This window comes from Varroa destructor, unplaced genomic scaffold (genome assembly GCF_002443255.2).
Source record: "Varroa destructor unplaced genomic scaffold, Vdes_3.0 BEIS01000004.1, whole genome shotgun sequence".
Lineage (NCBI taxonomy): Eukaryota > Metazoa > Arthropoda > Arachnida > Mesostigmata > Varroidae > Varroa > Varroa destructor.
Window position 1 is genome coordinate 50,747,771 of NW_019211457.1, and position 14,829 is coordinate 50,762,599.

At 41.9% G+C, this 14,829-nt stretch overlaps 1 protein-coding gene and 1 long non-coding RNA gene across 5 annotated transcripts in view; one reads left to right on the forward strand and one right to left on the reverse strand.

The window, feature by feature from the left end:
* Fim (plastin-2 fimbrin) overlaps window positions 1-14,829 on the forward strand; it is a 35,641-nt gene that overhangs the window by 14,896 nt on the left and 5,916 nt on the right. For 3 of the 4 annotated variants that reach the window (XM_086987322.1, XM_086987323.1, XM_022805700.2), the window contains 5 exons: window positions 11,158-11,271; window positions 12,490-12,646; window positions 12,900-13,053; window positions 13,288-13,495; window positions 13,731-14,714. In XM_086987322.1, the coding sequence (XP_086843448.1) occupies window positions 11,224-11,271; window positions 12,490-12,646; window positions 12,900-13,053; window positions 13,288-13,495; window positions 13,731-14,714 (1,551 nt within the window). In that variant the 5' untranslated portion in view covers window positions 11,158-11,223. Of the gene's footprint in view, window positions 1-9,934; window positions 10,210-11,157; window positions 11,272-12,489; window positions 12,647-12,899; window positions 13,054-13,287; window positions 13,496-13,730; window positions 14,715-14,829 lie in introns of those variants that run through there. The other variant, XM_086987321.1, reaches the window with a different exon arrangement.
* On the reverse strand, window positions 6,854-9,830 carry LOC147756327 (uncharacterized). The gene is made up of 2 exons (XR_015326592.1): window positions 9,250-9,830; window positions 6,854-8,601 (listed from the first exon to the last, which is right to left on the reverse strand). It is a non-coding gene; the product is annotated as an uncharacterized LOC147756327 (long non-coding RNA).

A 14,829-nucleotide genomic window follows, 5' to 3' on the forward strand; every position in this document is an offset into this window, starting at 1 on the left:
GAGCAGAGTCGAAACCAGCTTTGGCTTATACTGAAGAGATAGGTGCCAGCCTTCCAGCCAACTGTGGAAGATGCATTGTCGGTGTAATGCTGTTACCGTTAGCTGCATTCGTTTCATTGCTTTGTGTTAGCTATTCTAACCTCGGCCACCGACGTCCTGAAATAGGATTTGGCGAGCTCACGACGAACGTCGATGAAAGACCTCTTCTGTCTTCTCCTCACGGCCTACAAGAAAAATCAACAGAAAAAGAGTGCGCTTGCTGTCCACAGGCACCAAAAGCACACGACAACTTTTCAATGAAGTCGCCTATCCTTGTGCCTATATATTCTATCATTAATACGACTCCTCTTGCCATTATTAAATCAGCAGCACCGTATTACTTCGTTTCCTCTTAATGCTGTTGGTTGGGTACTGTTAGTTTTAGGTATGACTAAGATGACGGGATGACGCACAGTGACAGGTCCGTCACACAATAGCAGACGCCCAAATCCTCCTCCACATTTGTCCTGTGCCTCTCAGCATAACTGCAGCAGTAAGAGGGTCACAGTCGTTATTATAGGCTGCCACAGTTTCGACAAACGTGCGCTAGTAGCAGTAGCGAAGACAAAGTACACTTTCTTCCGACTGACTGACTAAAAGGAGGCGAGGGTCGTGCTTCGTTAGGCCGAGACCTATAGTCGGTACTGTTATAAGGGCCGGGTTAATCGACGCCAGCCAGGGAATGAACTCTCCTCAGAGGAGGACTATAAACGACTGCTTCTCGAAAGGTGCGCGAGTGGGGCCAAAGGGGGGTCGGGAGCTTGGGTCATGCGTTCAATGTTGCTGGCTGTTGCTATTGCGACTGCTAATCCTTAAAACTAGGAAAGTACGCATCGCCCTCTTCTCACATAATCCCTGTCGCTAGCCATTCATATAGGGCGCTTTGACGCAATAGATTTACGCTTAGATCCACACATAATTAGGCGTACTATGTGATTAAATTAAACCGTTATATTGTATTTATATGTATGATCCTTCAAATTACATCTTATTCTTCAGGGCCCGGGTCAAGGTATTGATGAGTTCACAGAGATGTGATGAATCCATACGCTCAAGTGTTGTCGCGTCGGTTCAAATTGAAGACTGCGTATCTTCTATCTGATGCGAAGCTTACGTGGTTAAGCTCGAATGACCCTGCAAGTTATTATTATATAGCTAGACGAATTAGTATGTTTCTGTATGCGTACACGTGAGTGCATACACCACGTCGTCGCCATCGATGATCGCTTCTAGGGCTGCCGCTGATTCCTGACTCCTGTATGTAGTCACGGGTCAGGAATCAGCGGCATAGTCAGCGTTGTAGTAAAGACTTGTATATATACAGCTTGTTTCGACCCGACTAAAAGTCATACTTATTGTTTAATTTTTTCGGTTATGGTTATCTTCCCAACTTTACACATCCTGAACATGATCAACAAATCGCCACAAGTGGCGCAACGTATATTTGACACGCGTGCAACGATAGAACTTTCGAATAGAAAACGCAAATAATTATGCTATTCCTTGAAATAAGTTATTATTGAAATGATGTTCAAAGATAACTACGCGTAATATCTTTCCTCTGTAGTAGTTACAACTGAAGTATGAACGGACCACGCAACGCCGACGGTGCGGTTTCAATGTAGTAAAATTATGGAACTTACTAAGGTTAGTCGCTATAGCGCATCGTATAGCGACAGAGGCATTTGGCGGAAGTAGTAAAAAGAAGGAAAATTTGCTGAGAAAGAAAGTGTGCGTACACAGAAGGAGGCCGAGCCGTTCGAGAAATGGAACAGGCAAATCTAGCTAGTTAATCATTCATGCCAGCATTTAGTACAGACAGCCCAGTTGTCCATATAAACAACAACAGCGTCATCAAAGCCATACTGCCAACAACCAATATGGGTTATGCTCACATGGCTGTGTTTGTGTAACAATCTGGGCGTGTGTGGGTCTCTACGCGTCATCGCTAGCACCGCGACAGTATGACACCAGCTAGCCACTGGCTTTGCCAGAGTTGACTCGAATTTGCCGTGCAGCTCCTTGTAAGCGTAGCCTCGGTCATGTCAGTATCCAGCAGCTGATAGACTGGCTGGATGCGTGCTGGGTATGCTCTTATAGGAGACAGCCCAATGACCAAGTGACTATAGGAGCAGTAATAACAAGCAAGCGGGCACGCAGGCAGGTAAACAGTCACACTGGTGCGACGGGACAGTCAGTCGAGAAAAATCCCTCAAGTTTGTCCGCTTCGGGGTCACCACTGAGGCTGAAGAGATGTTGTGTATCGGCGCATCGTGGTCCCTGTGCGCGCGCAATTTGGTAACACCGCAACAGCGGTTCTTTCGTCAGTCAGGACGTGGTTGCGAATGACATTTGTTTTTCAAGGAAGCTTTGCCCCTATTTCTCTCAGCACTTGTAAATGTGACAGCTAGGGAGCGTAGTTGCTCCTGCCGTTATTTTAGTACGATGAGCAACGTTAACTTGGTTGGCTTCGAACGAGCGTTAGAAATGTATAGAAGCGAAACGCGCGTAGAATTCGATGACATTGTGTGTATAGGTATACTTAGGCAATGTAGTTTTTCATTTTGAAACGCAGGAAGCTGTTATGTTAAGCGTCCGCATGGCTTCTTTCACATATCTATTTTACTACTGTGTAACGTTATTTCGCTTAATAGCATAAAGTTCGTATCAAAACATTTCAATGATCAGGCAGTGCTGTTTATAGAAAACATCGTGTTGGATCTAACGGTGTTACACGCCGAGGCTCTATATTTACGTACACTACCGGACTACCATTATTTGCAACATTGCACACGATCTTCATGCTCTTCTAATGACAGTGAAGCCATATCTTCGCTTGTTAGGCATCTTCTTAACGTTCATAATACGCTTCAGTATTTATTTCGTTTGAACAGGCAATATTTTCGATGACACAGTAGAATATATTGTATTGCTATGAAAAACCGTCTTTTCGGTCAATTAATCCTATATTCAACGTATGGTAGTAATAATCTTACCTTAGCGAACTCTATTAAGGACACAGAACTTCCGCGTAATCCTTCCGTCTACAGATGATAACGGGCATTTTTGTCGTTCCCAATTGAAAATACTCAGAAAAGAGTAACACCAATGAATGCGAGAAAGAGATGCGCAGCTAGGAAGATTATTAAACAGAACCCCTTCACGCCCTATAAATGTTTCTGCTAGTTGCTTTTTTATGGATGTAGAGCCGTTTGTAGATACTCATTCAGTACTTTTTTTTATGGCGAAACATTTTTCGAAGCCATTGCTGCTGCCCCCCATTAGTCGTTTGGTTCACGCTTGGCACTACGTAGCTATCTGTTTGTTCTTCAGCTGACGATGTGACGTTTTGCCAGGACTGTAGGGATGATGCTCGCGGCAGCGACTTTACTCATTATTATTATTATTGCCTACGGTTCACAGCATACTTCCACTGGGAACTTCTGGAGTGACAGATTCGCTATTATGCCCGGCAGTAGCTGTACCCATTCTGGTGAAGCGCGTTTTAGAAGGTCATGGCGCGAAAAGTTACTGGTTAGCGACACTGTATTGCCATCACTTCATGCCTGGCTATATTCGCTTAAGTGCCGAGATGGGTGCAATGAAAGTATTTACCTGCACGCGACTACCTAAACTGGCAGGTACGAGACATTCTGGGCTTATTACCCGTGCAGCTTATACGATCAAAATCACAATTTACAATGCTGAAAATGTTTATCATGCAGTTTTTTTTCCAATTGCTTTAGATAAGCTGGCTATATTAATAGTTCCGCTAGTAGGCTAGAGCACCGCGTAGGGGTAGTAGTATAGTTTACAGTTAAGCAGGTAACAGTCTAAATATTCAACAGAGTCTTCAATATCGTATCGATTGCGGTGTCGCTTGTCCACTTATTTGTTTTGCCATTATAAACAGTAAGAAATAATGAACCGCTGAAACCAGTTTAGGATAATTTTTAAACGCTTTAGTCGTTTTTGTCTAATTTGTGTTTTAGTCAAATATTTTTTTTTTGCGATTATTACAGCTCAGCAACCTAAACGACGCAACCTTACCGCTTGTGGCGTCTTAGATTGCAAAGGCTTTGATCTACCATATAAAACAAGGGCTGTGATAAAAAAATGCAATAGAGTACCAGGGTGCAGACCAGGTTTTCACTATCAAATTTAATACGTTTCACTTCCTCTACTATTTATAATACTTTCCTTTTGTATAAAAGTCGCTCTAAAATTTAAACAGGCGCGCACATTTGATGGTCGAGGCTCGAGTATTTGCCGACACTGGCGTCATTAACAAATTAATTCGGTCAATCAATGGTTTATCCGAGTCGGCTATGGTTTGTTATCGAAACTGCGAATATATTGCAACTCGCCAGCCGCATATCTAAGTGCTTTATAAGCTTTTCTATTACCATCTAAACGATACCGGCTTCGCTGTCCTCATAATCGCATAATATGGTCCTGAGATGCCATAATTGTGTAGTAGTATCTATAAGTGCTGTTCCTGCTGTAGACTTCGTTACCTTCACGTGCTTGTGGGAGGCGCTTCGGCCGTCTGTCCGTGTATGGACTTCGAGGCTAGAAAAAATAGTTCCTATTAGGGAGATGAAGAAAAGGTGACGAAGAAATGATGAATGTGAACTAGCTGAGAACTCAAGTTAGACGTGCGGAGGTGGGGACATCAAATAGGCTGGAATGTCGTCTCCCTTGCGGAAGCAGCATCTTGATCTTAGTCCGTTTACTAAAACTGCCCTGCTCTACAACCGCAGCTGTTTAAGCTGAAGATTAGCTCCCCCCCCCCCCCCTCCGTTGTTGCATTGGTCGTCTTACACCTTATTTCATTTGGTCTTACCGTGTTACATCGTGTCAGCGTAACTGCCTTTACGGATCATTTTCATCGGAAGCCAAATGCCTGTTTTCTACATGTCTGTTCGACACGGTCGAGCTGAACATTATTAATCAGCAGTCGTGCGGTGACGACGACTCAGACGTGCTAACACATTCAAAATTGGACATATTTGTCTACGCAAAGCGGGCCGTCAGTCAAATGACAACAAGTACTGTACAGCTATACGGTGCCTGCTGTTCGTTGATGGCGGACGGTCAACTGGAGGGGAAAGAAATTGTTGAGTTAGCGGGAAAGCCGCTGGTTCAATCGGTCATGCTACGAGCCTCGCCACTAATTAAACTTACAATTACTAAGTAGTAAAGTAACGTCAGAGCAGACCAGATTAGGCGGTTACAGATTATTATACAATGGAATCTACAATACTTTACCTTTACTTATCTTGGACTCACTGAAGCCGCTATTAGACCCCAAGAGAAGTGTACAGTTAATCGTTAGCATGCCTGTAGACAGTGCAAACCGAGTAGATATTGCAGTAACGGGCTTTCCAGGCATGGACAATCGCATGCTTATATGTGTTTATTAACTATATGTTTGCTTTTGGAATCATAAGGGCCCAATTCGTTCGCTGCTAATAGTAAGACATGTTTACTTTAAGCGATTTGTAGCAATGTGGCTACCTACTATTATGCTTCGTCAGCTCACGCTATCATTGTTAATTCGAAACTGAAAAGAACCAGCCTTTCAAATCGGTAGCACCTGATGAGTCAGAATACAGATCCGATTCCGGGAAATTATTGTTCTGAATAGAGCGAGTTATGGAGGAACATGCGCGAGCACTACGTATTGATTACTTCATCTAAACGGTAGTTAATAGAAATATGTTTTCTTTACTGATATTGCTTTACTCATGTGGTTATTTGCTATTCTAGCTGAAAAGTACATGTGTCGAAGCACGACAGGTAGCTAAAAAGGCCATAACGTCAGCAGTCGACATGTGTTTTGAGGTATATCAGTCCAATTCGAAACGAAGGGAATTCGCTTCCATTGATAGACTTATTGACGGGCAGATGCTGATATGCTTATTGAAGCGGTGATCCTCCGCTTCTCAGTCTCGCTGAAGCGTTGCTCCCTCGAACAAACCCTTAGCTTCAGCGAGGACTCGAAGACTGTTGCCTGATCGCCCGGGATGATAGGGTTTATACCATAACGTCACTCCGGCCAGCCTACGTACAAGTAAGGATGTAGGCACAACTATCAAGAGACATAACATATAGCTAGCTGTTTCATATTGTGTGGTGTGCATGTTTTAATCTTATGGACACTTGGACAGCGGTCTGTGCTGCGACGTTCTTGATGTGATAGTTTCGATACGCTGAAGAGAAACGATTCTTCGACAAGAATTGGGATTAGTCTTTACCGATTTGCTTCTTGTTTTGTATAATTATTATTGTTTCTAACTACGTGCTACGAATTTTGAATTCATTTTTGACTTGGCCATTTTCCCGCTAACGTTTCTCTTTATATTTAGGTCAAGTCAATGAGTCATTCCTACGTAAGCACCTTCAGTCTGTGTTTGTATAAACGCGACAAATTATCGCTAGAGTTACTAGAGTGATGTGAAGTGCTGCTCAATGCTGCCGAAAAAACCTGACTGTCATTGTGAAATACCCGAGGTGGTCTATTTGTTTCTTCACGTCGTAGTAGTATAATATATAGAATACGTTTCGGAATGTTTATTATTAGGTGTAGATTTTAAGAGGCAAGATGTAACCGCTACATACTGATAACTACGGGCTCCACCCCGTTCATGATCCGTTTTATTAATTTCGCTTTTCTTTAACATTATTATTGATTTAAACAGTAGATCTCCAAAAGATCCGTCAAACGAATGGCATGCTTTTATAATTTCCCGGTCAGCGTCAGTAAATTTAATTCACGACATAACACTTTTGCATCTAGTAAAAATATTAATTAAAACAACAACGTTTTTATTTTACCTTTTTCCAGAAACAAATTTCAAAATAAGTAGCTTCGGCTATGAGATGCTGCTTTCATAAAATTCAAAAAAAAAAGTAAGTCCTCAAAAACTCATGTTAAGTTAAGAAACATTTAGATGTAACTGTAACTTCAATCACCTGTACCTTATATGGGGCTAAATGTGGAGTTCCTCTACATCTTTCTGATCCAATTGTACAAAATTATATTTTCTGCATCAGCTAAGATCTCATATCATCTCATATTTTGCGTTTCGCCACAATTTCTGCTCCCGTTGAATATGAACTGAACGTTTATGAAGCTGGGAAACACAACGGATTGTACAACTAATGATATCTGTCAACTAATGATGTCTATTTTTGCGCATTGTGGTTCTATCGAACCAACAGAGGTTCAGCATATCGCTACTGTATGCCACAGATATATCGGTACAATATTCCAGGCGGTATATTATTCCAGGCGAGTTTGAGTTTTAAACCCAATGCTATTACTATAGCATTTCATCAGATACATGGTGGCCCCTTTCAGCGAGAAACGAGGTTTCACCCGTTTCCAACGGCGACCATTTTTCGTGTTCCTAGACATAACAGGCAAAATGTTACCCACTGAACCATTCCACGGAGATATTTCAAATGGTCATATTGTTGCTACTTCAGCCGCTGGTGGAGATACTTGAAATGCACACTATTTCGCTACCACGAAAACTACTAAAAAAAAAAAATACAGTCATACGCTTTCTTATATGACCCCGCTAATTGTTGTTGTGGTAGACCATACATTGCCTTTGTTAGAGAGCTTGCTTGTTGTATGAGTTGCCAATGTTTGTTGTGGGCTGTTCTCAGGATGGTCGATGCTCGATATCTGAGAAGCATTGCATAATGCTAGGGCTTACAATGGTAAGAAGTGCATTTAGAGCAGACATTTAATTGCCCTCCTGTTTCAGTTATTTTTTCGTTCATCATAGCTTCTAACGGTATCTGAGGTAGGTCAATTTCTTCTACTTACTGCAGCTGCAAACGGTATGATGATATGGCCCGTTCTTGAACAACAGCAGCTGTAACAAGGACAATGGGGTCAGCTAATAAACTGTCACTGGCGATATATCGATGCTGTTGCTCTTCAAACTAGTCGGCTTAAATCCAGTAATCTTAGTTGGGTTCAACAGACAGCCCGTGACCGACTATAGGATCCGTTACCTACAACAGCTACTGTTAACAGTAGCGTTGGATGTTGCCGTGTTCACAGCACTGACGTCGTCGGCGACGAACGTATCCCGCTGCAGTCGTCCCGGTCTAAATAGCCCAGAGCTCCTGTGGTTAGAAGGTCTAAAGCGCGCTGTTCTGCAGGCGTCGCTCTGGCCACTCGAGATGTCCATGCGCGTGGGCAGGAGCCTGTTCCAACAACGGGCCTGCTTCCTTACTGCCGCTGTTGCTACGAGGTTCGAATGTTTGTTACCGCACTGGGGTTCTAGCTCCGGCACAGGTTATCTTCGACCGTCTTTATGTTATTTAGGTGTAATCGGCCACGCGCAAGTTTTTCCACGCTCCAAAACTTTTCATGGAAAAGCAGCGAAAGCAGGCTTCTGCATCTCGAACATCATTAGAGATAGTAGATAATGCTGTCCAATCTCTGCCATAGGAATCTCACTAATAATTATTGACCGCTCGATTGAACTGGCCCTAAAGTAGACGTTGATACGCTGACAGGGAAACGTTACAGGAAACCTAGAAGTAAAGTGATGAAAGGGAAACGTCTGAAAGCTAACACGAGCATTCAACTGAAATCATCGCGACTGCTCAGCAACTGGTAGGATTCAATAGTATTGCCAAAAACAGACAATGTAAAAGGACAATCGATATAGTCAAATTCGCTTACATATGTTCGCAATACTCATTGTTCTATAAAAATAATAAGCGAGTGCGTTTTCTATGAAGGTCTTTTTGGGATGGCAGCCGCATCGCCTGAGGCAGCATGCAGTGTGCAGCACCAGCAAGAAGTAAGCCAATAAAAAGTTCGATCTGCCAGCTTTGCGGGAATCTTTGCTGTTTGCACTGGACTACGATTTTCGAATGGAGAACAAGACGAATTGGACGAGGCAGAAAGAAGCCGAGTTAACTTGTAGACGACACCAGGCCTTGAGTTCAAGCATTTTCCCCATCTTCGTCTCTACTGCTGCTTCCATATGGAGTTCTCTGACCCGCGTCGTATGCTGCTGATAATGTTGGATGAGTCGACGTTGTACTCATTCATAAGATTTAAATAACGTTCTCCAGCAGAAGGGCGGTCCAAAGACAGGCACACATTCATGACACAGATACACACAGACTCACACAAACACAGACGCAAATAGACACAGACATACACCGACTTACTTGTGGTCTCTGAGGTTCGCTTCATTTACACGAAATTTGCACAAAGATATTCCGCGCACTTAAGCTCGTGGTCACTATTCCGGGTGCCAACAGGAAAGCTGTGCTCACCTTATTCCCAGCCAAATCAGCCAAATACAAATAAATCTCTCGTAATGTGTGCGGGTGAACGCTGAATGAAAAGACTGCTCTTGTTAGACTGGCGGGCTTGTGACAGGTATAGCTCATTTCTCCTTCGTCTACAAAAGTGTAATAAGGGCAATGTGATAAATTAGAATTTTGGTATTCTACAAATAGGTTGCTTTAATTATTCACCATATTTGTTGACCAATAGCAATTGCAGTAGTGAGTTGTGAAAATGTCTTCCTATGCAGTGTTGTTTAATCAAAGGAGTGTTCCTTGGGAAAAAGTACGTTTCTAGAGGTGAGCTAAGGCTCGCGGTGGCAGTCTGGCTAAATGGGTTCAAGCTTGAGTACAGACCACTTTCCGTTGTTGACGTCCAAGAGTTCATTGCCATCTTTTATGTCTGATATGTGCGCTATGACAATACAACTTATTGTATCTACACATAGTCTTGAATATTGATGTGTGCTAATATATATATATATATATGTATTTAGTCTTCGAAAGTTAACGTCATCTAAGGCAGGCAAAACATTGTAACAATTGGTAGTATGGTTTTACTCTAATTACTATTGGATGTAAATGTATTTAAAGGTGTTTGAAATTTTATTTTGTTTTTAAACATGAAACGTGTGACTATTTTGAGGTAAATACGCCTTGGGCTCGAAGGAGACTGATAGGAATAGTCACATGGATGAGATAGAAATTAGAACAAATTATATTCGGTGTCATTTGTTATATTGTATCGTTGAAGGGCTTGTTTTAATGACAATAACGGCAAGGTTCCTTATAAGGATTCGCGCATCGCGCGTATAGTCAGTGATCGACTCCATGATGGAGGTGAGTGAAAACAGGAGACAACAACAATTACCCGATGAGTTAGCAACAGTTTTTTCCATTTACGCTTTGCTGTTCAACCGGTAATTGTGCTATTTATGATGTTCGACATCTTCAGTTAATGTCACGTTAGATGTTGGTTTGTTATTGTCATATTGTTATTGTAAATGGCACGAACGTTCACCAGCGGTATGGCCCAAGGCGCGACGTTGCACAAAGCTTATCTTTTCAATGCGGAAGCCTGTATTTAAAATTTAGGGAAGATTTTCGCTACTGACTATTTAACTTAACGAGACGCTCATCTTGCTTTCTGTGATGACTATTGCCGTATGGAATATGGAAAAATAAATAGGAAGTTGCCAATATAAGCTATTCCGTACAACTATAATCGATAAAAAAAACAGTTGTGTATTGCTCACGTGTACTAGGCAGAGAAAACTGTGTCAGAAACAGCTGCTTGTCTTCGTCGTTCCTAGCACGATGTTGATATTTAGTTTAGTTAATTCAAATTAGTTTTTAAATAAAAAGGGCTGTGAAGTAAAGATACCCGCTGCGGTACTCAACCACAGAAGGGCATTTTTGCTATTGCAAAATCATTGCATAATGTTGGGAGTGATTCGGCAATGAGTGGACCTCTTTATCACCGCATGCTGACTCGGCCACAGAGCGTACTTAGGTTGGAATAATCCAAAAAAATTCATGACTAATATGTACACCGACCTTACGATAGCTCGTTGTCACGAGCTGCCCATAGCCATGCCCATGTGGGTACTGAACCACGTCTCGCTACTTGCGCGCTGTATAGCGATAGGACAGGTTCGATAGTTCAGAATTTTATGGGTACATTATAAATAAGATAATGATATATTAAGGTGAAATATTTTGTTTGAAATTATTTTGTCATATTAGGTGCATTTTTAACACGACCACCCTCTGTTCTTTTGTTTACAGCTAGAAAACAATGGCTTTGTTAACCTTTCGGACCTGAAGGAGGCTCTTGATCTCGTCGGCGTTAAGATGCCTCAATGGCAAATTCGCAATCTCACCGAGGACATGTCCAAAGAGGTAGAACATTCTTTTTAAATATGTATATAGGTACAATTGTCCTTTTCTAAATTTGATGGGCATATTCATTGACAATTTATGTTATTTCAGCGTTAAGCTCTGCTTCCCTCACTGCTTCAACTACCATTAGATAAAGTGATAAAACGATTTTGATAGATTAAGCAATGTGATGGCTGAAATAGGGCGAAGGTACAGAAGAAAAGATGGTGAAATGGGTTAATGTAAAGAAAAGGAAAGCTTTAGATTCGAGATGAAAGTGGGTAAAGTCGATCAAAGTAGAAAAGTATAGGAAGTCGAAAAAAGAGTGGCATAGCATGGCTGTGTATGCACAAAATATGGGAAGGATTCATTGGGTGATTACATGGAAGCTTGCATTGCTTTCAATGGAAAGTGGGTTGCGTAGTAAAAAAAAATTTGGTGGCAATCTCCAAACGCGTCCATAAGTGTATTTACATGTCTTACAAATGTTACCGATTTCAACAAACAAATTAAAAACATAGTACTATTTATGAAAACATTAACGCTAAGTCGCATCCTGACATAAACGTTTTTATGTTACCTGTGAAAAAGTGATCCAAGACCTAGTCCACTTCATAAATCTCTCAACTGTAAACAACAAATAGCGTTACAGATTTTTCTACTGTTCGTACATCTGGGGTCTTCTTAGTTTTTTGGTCAATGTCTGATTGTGGTTACATCGAAATGTATTCACTGCAGAACTTTCACTGTGGCTGAACACGTTTGCCTATTTGAACAAGAACAACGGCCACCAAACATTGAACTGGTCATCTGTATTATAATGTAAGATCTTTTGTGAAAGAAAAATCATAATCATCAGTAAGAATATACTTGTGGGTACTAGATCAGCTGCCAGAGAAGCATTCTGCAAAAATCACCATGAAATTTGTTAATTCTTATAAAGTAATTAAATGTTAAATTAAAGGGTAAATTACTCGTGTTAATTTAAGTCATTTGAGGATGTGTTCGGTATGTCTGTTGAGTTATTAGCATGTTAAAATTAAGCAAAAAATATTATAACAAGAGTATTTGGTATATGATCTACGAATGTTTAGGTTAGAAAAACGCAATAATTCCAATTGCTGCTACCGTGGGATATTATGGAATGGTAGTATCATTTATGATTCCACATGAAAGGCCTTGTAAATGTGAAGCATATTAACTCGCGCATTAAATTGATTTCCCGATTCCGCTCCATAGGGGAAATTAAAGGATCCATCAAAATTAAGTTTCGAAGAGTTCCAAAAGTTATACACGGACTTGCGTTCAAAGGACGAAAGTGTTCACTTCAAAAAGGCGATTCAAAAAAATGAAAAAGTGAAGACCATTGGAGGATCATCAAACGCCTCATCTGAAGGTAAGCATGTGGTCTTCAAATAGCCCACAATCGGTTAAGCAGCATTTTCAACAGGCGTCCATTTTTAACAGAAAGTTATTTCACCATCTCGTAGAATTTTGTCTTCAAATATGCATCGTATTGACTCGTTAGGTATCCTAAAAATTCACTTCTAATAATCAGAATCTTGTAATGTAACTAACGTAAAGGATTCTGAAAGATGACGTGTGGGAAAAGAGTATAACCAATAAAACGTTCAATTCTTTATTGTCAGGAACGACACATTCGGTACGATTCGAAGAGGAGTTTGCCTTCGCGTCGTGGATGAATCGGGAACTGGGCGGAGATCCCGACCTTGTCAAGATTCTGCCTATCAATGAACAAGATGGATCCCTCTACGAAAAGATGAAGGATGGAATTTTGCTATGGTCAGTTCCTCATATATACCCTTTCATTAATTCTGTCCTATATGCGAAAAAGCACCTACCGAGCATCCCTAGTTTCATGAATTCAATACACTCAGCCATAGCATTCAATTGCTCTCATAATTCAATCATCATTGGATCATTGGTCATCATGCAAAATAAGAATTGCATTTGTAGCGGTTTATTTTAACATTCTCTATGCGACACTTTTTACTGTTTACTCTCGATTTGCAACAGCAAAATGATCAACAAATCATGCCCAGACACGATTGACGAGAGGGCCATCAATAAGAAAAACCTTTCCGTTTATACTAAGCATGAAAACTTGACGTTAGCGCTCAACTCCGCGCAGGCCATTGGATGCTATATCATCAACATTGACGCACACGACCTCAGCAAAGGAGTGAAGCACCTTGTACTTGCCCTTCTATGGCAAATCATTAAGGTACGTGATTCCATGATGTAACTTGTGTCATCCCATTTTTCCTCCCAATTTGGTTCGACAAGACGTTTTTTCCAATGTTTATCCACGTTATTTGTGTAGCGTTTCGGTTGTTGAATTGAAATTGAAAGCATAACAAGTTAGTAATTGACGTGTTGTTACAAGTTGACGTATTGTTGTGTGCTTTTTCTTCTGAGTTCTCCGCATATGCGTGTATTTACACCTTCCCTTTTTCCAGATCGGTTTATTCAGCACCATATCACTGGTTCAGTGCCCGGGCCTGGTCGCTCTTCTTGAGGACGGCGAAGAGATCGCAGAGCTCAATAAGCTTTCGCAGGAAAGCATCCTGCTGCGTTGGGTGAATCATCACCTTGCCAAGAGCCAGTGCAACCGCAAGATGACCAATTTCACATCGGACATCAAAGATTCCGAGATCTACACGTACCTGTTGCAGCAGATCGCCCCACAGACTGCCGGTGTTCATGTGCACGCTATGACTGAGCCTGACTTAGTGAAAAGAGCTGATATCATGCTTGACCAAGCTGATAAACTGGGCTGCCGTCAGTTCGTTTCACCCAAGGACGTTGTCGAGGGAAATAACAAATTGAACATGCTCTTCCTCGCCAACTTGTTTAATAACCACCCGGCCCTAGACAAGCCCGAGGGTCCACTCGAACTCGATGACATCGAGGAATCTCGCGAAGAAAAGACGTGCAGAAACTGGATGAACTCAATGGGCGTCTCGCCGTACGTCAATTGGCTCTATTCCGACCTTGCGGATGGTCTCATCATCTTCCAATTGTTTGACATCATCAGGCCGAGGGTTGTCAATTGGCAGCGCGTGCATCGTACGTTTAGCAAACTCAAGGGCTTTATGGAGAAACTAGAAAATTGCAATTATGCCGTTGAATTGGCCGTTAAAGAATTCCGGTTCTCGTTAGTCGGCGTTGCGGGTCAGGACATCAACGATGGAAATGCAACACTGACGCTAGCAGTCGTCTGGCAGCTGATGCGCGCCTACACTCTAAATCTGCTGTCCAAATGTAAAGGTACTGGACAGCCAGTAGTTGAAAAAGAAATCGTAGAATGGGTCAACGCAAAGCTGGCCGCAGCAGGAAAGGAAAGCCGAATCGGGTCGTTCCAGGATCAGGCTATCGCCACTTCACGGCCCGTGCTCGATCTTGTGGACGCCATCACACCCGGTGCAATTAACTATTCACAGGTAAGTGTGTACACCGAATGTGCTGCAACTGCCGACTATATATGCAGTTCCAAAAAGTATAACGAGGTACATGCTTCTAAAGACATCGCTCCCTTATCTAGAACGCTCTATGTCT